This window comes from Copadichromis virginalis, linkage group LG3 (assembly GCF_057382275.1).
Source record: "Copadichromis virginalis isolate Kocher_CV1m ecotype Utaka linkage group LG3, C_Virginalis_male_GT1.1, whole genome shotgun sequence".
NCBI lineage: Eukaryota > Metazoa > Chordata > Actinopteri > Cichliformes > Cichlidae > Copadichromis > Copadichromis virginalis.
Genome location: NC_140620.1, coordinates 12,859,776 through 12,867,125, shown reverse-complemented (window position 1 = coordinate 12,867,125; position 7,350 = coordinate 12,859,776). Strand labels below are relative to the sequence as shown.

General features: G+C 44.6%; 2 protein-coding genes across 2 annotated transcripts; both read left to right on the top strand.

Annotated features, from left to right (window-relative positions):
- The first annotated feature begins 234 nt into the window (after positions 1–234).
- Positions 235–1,070, top strand: LOC146712868 (uncharacterized). Its single transcript, XM_085452661.1, has one exon. It carries the CDS (start codon positions 360–362, stop codon positions 1,068–1,070), a length of 711 nt encoding a protein of 236 aa, XP_085308787.1. The 5' UTR covers positions 235–359.
- A 3,604-nt stretch (positions 1,071–4,674) lies between these two features.
- On the top strand, positions 4,675–6,110 carry LOC146712867 (P2Y purinoceptor 14-like). Its single transcript, XM_085452660.1, has 2 exons — positions 4,675–4,893; positions 5,066–6,110. The coding sequence occupies exons 1-2, from the start codon at positions 4,709–4,711 to the stop codon at positions 5,721–5,723; spliced, it is 843 nt and encodes a 280-aa protein (XP_085308786.1). The 5' UTR covers positions 4,675–4,708; the 3' UTR covers positions 5,724–6,110.
- Positions 6,111–7,350: the final 1,240 nt, after the last annotated feature.

The following is a 7,350-nucleotide window of genomic DNA, read 5'->3' as shown; positions in this document are numbered from 1 at the left end:
AATTTTTCTTTTGAGAAAAACTGAAAACGCATCTCACAGACCCGAACACCATACAAGGGTTAAGGTTTCTGGAGCATCTCGTTGTCCGTAGCTGAAGACAAGCTGTCTCTCTGGTCTAAACGGGGCCCATTAACGGGCCATAGGGGATCAAACAGACACCTATTATCCAGACAGCCATTAACAGGTGAGCAGCACATCAAAGCCACGCGTTCGCAAAGCCCGATAGCGTCTGTGATGTGCAAGAGGATGCCACGCAGGGGGTCGTGTTGTGTCTGCAGAACTCGGCTGCGTGCTTCGGACACAGCGTGCGGGATGGATTTTACAGCAACAACAACGGGTCAGCACAGCGCTCCAGCACGATGCACCATGTGCCATACACGATCAACTCGAAGACAAAGTGCCGCCGGAAGCGCACAATATTCAGCAAGGCGCAGCTGAGCCAGCTGGAGAGGGCCTTCTCTGCTACACCCTACCCGGATATCAATGGGAGGAAAACCCTGGCCACTCTAACTGGACTACCGGAGTCTAAAATTCAGGTTTGGTTTCAAAATCGGCGCGCACGCTTCTTCAAGACTAAGAAATCAACTCGAGGAGCCACCAAACCTTCACAGGTCAGGCACAAGACACCGTGCACTCCTCAGGTGGCTTCTCCTCCACCTCCTAGTCCCAGCCTTGCATCTCCAACAGACTACCGGGTGCCCAGTCTACCTCAGTCCACCAGGCTCTCGTCAATCCTGGACATCCAGACCAAGTCACCAGACGTTCCCCAAATCTTTTGCCACCAATCCCAGGACTTCACCAGCTACTGCCAAGACGTGTTTCCATACGAAGGGCTGGATGAGTTGGATTTACCAGAGGACTTTGAAGCTTTTCTCAATGCACGGGGGGTACAGCCAGCAGAACGTGGCCATCCTGTCCACAAGGAAGACATCCAGAGTCAGCAAGGCCTCCAGGCTCTCTCCAGCTCTATAGAGACCATGGCCGACCTGTCGGATCTGTGCTTCCAGGACCTGATGGTCCCCAGTCTGCCCAGCTTGGACAGCTCAATGATTGACTATCTTTTGGCATGACTGACAAAACTGAGAGCAACATATTGAAGACCACGACATGAATGGGTCCACGTCCAACAACACGTCCGTTTGTGTAACAGCTACGAGCCAGCCTGCAGCAGGATGTCTGCTACATCAGTGTATCCATTCTCACACCCATATGTCCACGCTGTGTCGCCAGTTGCCGTGGTGGCCTCCACTAGTGCACCCATTCAGTGATGTCGCGGTCTTTCAAAGTGTTGCGCTAACATTTTTTTGGACAAAGGTGCGGAGTCTACCTTGGGGAGGTGGTAACTGTGACTTATGCTATTCGTTATCTATTTAAGAAACACCAGTATGATGCACATCAGATGATTTCACATGTCCTTTTTGCACATAGTTTGTTTTTATTTATATTTTGGATGGGGATGCAAAGATAACGTTTAGCACTTGACTCAAAGCTGTCCTTGCTGAGTGGGCTTCAGCGGAGTCCCGGAAAAAAAGTAAATGAGACGCACTTGTTTCCAACTGAAACTCGGTATGTTACAAAGTATGCCAACTGTTGTGACGGGGAAATGGGACACGAATGACAAATGCGACAGACTGGCGACCTGTCCAGGGTGTACCCCGCCTCTCGCCCTATGACAGCTGGGATAGGCTCCAGCGCCCCCCGCGACCCTGAAAAGGAGAAGCGGAAGTGAATGGATGGAGGGAAAAGCTAACTAAGATCAAAATTAGAACATAATAATAAAATGATACAACAAAAACTGTGGTATTTTGCAAATCAATGCAAATTCACTGTGTAATTGTCTAACTTTATTAGCAGTGTCCTCCTGAAATGCACCACCAACATTGAGGTAACATCCTCCTCTCTGCCCCTTAATGCTCTTTGGTTGATATGGTAACATTTAAATAAGACACACAACTACAAAACAAATGTAAAGTACATAAAAATATGTAATTCACCATAATACAGACAAAACAGGAACTGTAACTTTCTATTCTGACTTTATTCACCTGCAGCTGGGCACATTGCACCAAAAACCAGCAGAACCCCCCCGAACACCCAAAGACCGGGGCTTATGCAAATGGCCAGAACGGCTGAACCAGGGAGATGGACAACTAGGCAAAAACTCCCCAGACACACGACCAAGGACCAGCTCAGTGCTGCGCAATCCCAATAAATCCCAGGGAAGATGGTCAACCCAGTTGCCACCCGTTAAATAAGCCCGGAGCGCAGCCTCGAGTGACTGGTGAAACCGCTCACACATCCCGTTAGCCTGCAGGTGGTACACCGTAGTGCAGTGGACCTTGACCCCCGGGCCGTCAGACATGGCAGATCAAAGCTCCAAAATGAACTGGGGGCCGCTGTCTGAGGTAATGTCAGCAGGGGGACCAAAACGCGAAACCCACGTCGACACGAAAGCCCTGGCCATCGCTTCTGCCGTCATGGAGCCAGGGGGACCGCCTCCGGCCACCTGGTTGTGCAATCCAACACAGTCAAAAGGTGCGTGAAACCCTGCGACTAAGGAGGATGGCAAACCAGATCAACATTTACATAGTCGAAACGCCGACCAGGTACATGGAAGGGTTCGAGGGGCACTTGCTCTTAAACCAATTTCCACAGGCCTGGCCAAACGAACCTGGAGCTGACTGAAGCATATACGCCATGAAGAGAGAGGGCTGAGTTGAAAAAGATTTGAAAACATTTAAATGTCACCTCAGCCCTTTGTTGTGTTAGACTGGGGATGAAGATTCACAGGGAGCAGAACTACTTTTGGTGATTTGCTGCCACCTGCTGTCTGCTTTCTGTGAGTCATGTGAGCCATGTGATTTAAAAAAAGGAACATTTCAAAGAAAATCAAACATCTCTGCATCATTTTTCTGCCTTTGAGAAATGTTAAGTGCTGTTTAAATGATTCAGTGTAAATGAAATTTAAATCTAAAACAGCTAAACATTGCTGCCTATCTCAGCTGTCAGAGGTTGAGAAGTGGGGTACACTCTGGACAGGTCCCCAGTCTGTCACAGAGCAAACACAGAGCTATTTATGTTCATTTATAAGATCAATTAGAAATGATCTGATAATATGAGCCCTGGACTGAGACAGGAAGCCAGAGTGTCCACAGAGAACCTGTGCAGGCAGTGCGAGAACATGCAAACACCACACAACTTTCCTGGCCTTCATATATTATATTATACTAATACTAATACTAGCATCATTATAATATTATGTTATTATTGTGTTAGTTATCATCAGTGTTTGTGTTCAGGTAACACTATGCAATATATTCAGTTTTAGAATTTATATTCAATGTTAACTGTAACTATGCTCAAAGTGTTGATGCTGTCTCATTTTAATAAACATCACTGTCATATGCGAAACTAGGCTGGCACTTTGGGTCGCAAGAGATCATTTTAGGGTGGCACATGCAACCCCATGCCACCCTTCTAGATCCGGGCCTGGCACTACCAGTAAACAGAATCAGTTTAGACCAGTGACTGATTTTCAGGAGAAAAACCTCAAATCATCTTGAACCATGGAGCAGTAAATGTTCTGTTTGGTTATTTCTTTTGTCAGATTTCAGCCTGTAAATGGTGCATGTTGTCAGAGAGAGGTGGTGTGACTGAATGTGAGATCATTTAAGAAGAAAAGTGACAACGCATCAAGTAGGTAATAAGCAGACATCCTGTTTGAAAAGACCAAATAACTAAATCAGATAAGTCTGTGTGGTGCACATGTTGCAACTTTTTAGCAGTAAAGACAAACAGGAAATAAGTCAGAGCGCTGTTTAACAGTTTGGTTACTGTGTGTTTCCTCATTTAGGTGATTTTATTAAACTGAGAGGACATAACAACTCAAGCAGCTTTTCCTGATCACTGAAAACTGGTGAAATACAGGTGAGTATTTTTATTCTTTTGTACTGGCGATTACTGGTGAAATACTCAATATTCCCTCCACTCAGCAGCACCACAGCTCGCTTTTATCAGTGTTCATGAAACGTATTACTGACTAACATCGAGGGCATGCTGGTGCCATCTGGCCTAATAATCAACCTTACATTCTTTTGTGGGGTTCATTGTAAACAATCTGTGATGAATATATCGTTATATTCAGTGTTGTATATTCAAAGATTCCAATCTAAAATTTGATTAAAGTATTATTGCAGTTTTATTACAGTTAATAAGACTCGTTAATCACCTGAGACATCTGTTGTGAAAGAAAGGGCCATGGATCAAAATTGTTTGTAGTAGAGCTCAACACAAGCTACGCTGCAGTTTGTAAAATTAGTTTGTTGCGTTAAAATAAGGTTAAGACCGTGAAGTTGCATCCTCTCAATGTCAGTGGATTTATTTTCTCCAGAAACATGGGTGACTCAACAAATGCGACGTCATCTCCCAACCTCCGACCCTGTGATGTTGTCAGAACACCAGTCCATGCTTTCTTTGTGGTGGTCTACAGTCTGTTGTTTCTGGTAAGTTTCAGATTTTCAGATGTGCTCAAGACATGGAACTTCAGCACACCTGCTCTGTTACAAATTGGTTTAAGGTTCTCTGTGCATCTACCAAAGTCCTGCCTTCCCCATCCTTTCTGCACCGCATTCAGGTGGGTTTACTCCTCAATGGCTTCATCATGAAGTTTTACTGTTGTCAAGCTCAGCAGCAGGCATCGAGCAGCTTGATGGTCTACCTGAAGAACCTGACAGCTGCTGACTTCCTGCTCTGCCTCTCTCTGCCACTGCGCATCTCCCACTATGCCAGCAGCTCTCCTATTGTTCAGGAGCTCTACTGCAGCTTTGGAGCTTCTGCCTTGTACCTCAACATGTACGCCAGCATCATATTTATGGGGTACATTGCTGCCAACAGGTACAGAACCATTAGTAATTTAAACTGCAGTTCATAACCATGTTAAAACTGTGATTAATGGGTTAATTACACACATCGTCGCTTTTCAGATTATTAATGACTTCTGAAGATTTGGGAACACTGTGACTGATTAGTGAAGTTATTCACCGCCTCTTTTCTCTTCACTCTACAGGTATCTGAAGATCGTCCATCCTTCAGGAACTCACATCCTGCAGACAGTGCGAACTGCCCACATCATCTCCATGGTCACCTGGGTTTTTCTTCTGGCTGCATCAGTTACTTACACCATCCTGTTTTTCATCACCAAGAAACCACTGACCTCAAACTCCATCAGGTGTGGTTATATGTTTGGGACATCGGTCAACCTGTTCTCCAAAATTACCCATGTTAGTTGCACCATCATCTTCCTCTTGGTCTTCATATCCATGGTCTTCTTCTACTACAGCACCTCCTGTAGGGTGTTGCAGGCACAGCAGAGGCAGCTGGCCTCCTCTGGCTCTGAGAAGCTGGTGAAGTCTCGCAGGAACATGTTGGTGCTGGTCAGCATCTTCTGTGTTTGTTTTGTCCCCTATCACCTCGTTCGACTTCCCTATACTTTTCTGTGGAGCAGCTGCTCTGTTGGTTCAGTGTTGTACTACCTGAAGGAAGTGGCCACCATGGTGTCAGTTTTCAACATCAGTCTGGACCCTCTTGTTTACTTTTACCTCTGTAAGACTTTTCGGGCTCAGGTGAACCTGAGAAAGGTTTTGAGGGGGAAGAACATCCAACAAGCAAACCAGGAGAGTGAGAGCAGGAAGGAGCAGGCTGACATTGTTACAGCAACAAGTTAAACCAATGAGCTTTAAGGAAAAGTTCAACATGTTATTAAATGCTAAGCTGTACATTTGTTTTGAGAGTCAGATGAGTTCAGTGATGTGATGGATCCCAAGTCTTCATGAACTCATCACAAACACACTCCCATGTAGACAACATGCGTGTTCATGTTTCCACTGTCAGACTTTATCTTCTCTGTCTTTGAGGTTTTCTCGTCTTCTGCTGATGTCACAAAACCAAATATCATTTTTCTCATTCAAATCATGATCTCAGTCTGCTGAAAGGTTGTGGTTTCTCCTCTGAATCTTATCAGCAAGTTCAATCAGCAGCTTTTAATTTGTTTAAAAAGCTTAGCGGAAGTAGTCAAACACATGTCAGACACTGAAGGAACACTCTCTACTCTCTACTCTTTATTACAGTTGTAATAAAGTCCTGTGACACAGTTTCACAGTAAAAGTCGATAAATGGTCCCCCTGTAGTTGTAACATCTTCTTTTTTATCCTGCAGTTGTGTAACAGGAACTAACAGCTTTGTGGGTGTCCAGTTTCCCCTGGGGCTGTAACTTTTATGATATTCATCGTTTTAAGCCAATTTGATCCATCTTGTGGTTTCAGCATGATTTGAATCAGCTCAGCTATCTGTCACCTCTCTGGTTCACACGAATATCCTTTATCACTACTGTGAGTGTTTTCGTCTTTCCCTTAAAGAGAAGAAAAACAGTCAAAATATGAACCGTATATCAGGGGTAGCAGTAGTTACTGTAGCTAACTGTGAAATATTGCCACGCTTGCAGCTGTAAATGGCCAATTCATGTTCTCCCTGAAAATGTCTTTATGTGTGCAAACATCAGTATATCCTCACAATACACTTTATTGTAACACTTGTAAGAACAACTGCGCTCTATCTTTGGGTCTGCACTGTACTCAGTGATGTGCTGTTAACAACACTCTACCTATGTGTCACAGACTCCGAGCTCTGCTGAGGCGCTCGTCTTTGACACAAGTTACCACACCAATCACTTCCTGGGTGGTCTCTTTCACATTAAAAGCTTAATTTGTGCTTATGATAAATAAACTGGTACTTCTTGTTTTTTTTTCTTTTCTAAGCAAACACTCAAAGCGCTTTTTATTACAAGCTTCATTCAGCCAATCACACATTCATACAACTGCTGTTTTTATAAACCCAAGCACCTCATCTAACATTCTCGCACACTGTGGCAGGCAGAGCTCGAAGAGAAGACGTGTGCTAACCTTACTGTAAGACAGGCCTGTCAAACTCCAGTCCTCCAGTGTGAGCCTCCTGCTTGTTTTTGAGTTATCCCTTTCCTACCTGCTGCTGGTTACCTGGATCCTGTCATGGGAAAGAAAAGCAGTTCACACAGCTGCCTCAGGACTGCAACTGACTTCTGCCAAGATTCAGATCTCACCTCTCAAGCCTGAAACATTTAACGCCCGCTCTTTTTTGATCATAAAAATATGTATTTGGGTATTTTTGTTTACACTTTCTGGAAAAATACAAATATTTACTCAATATTGAACATAAGACTTGATGATTCGAAACGATGTGAAACGTTGTGCTTTATATGTGTCATTTGGCGTGGCGTCTTTAGACTGAGAGCGCAGTCTGGGTCTGGGAGAGTGCGGT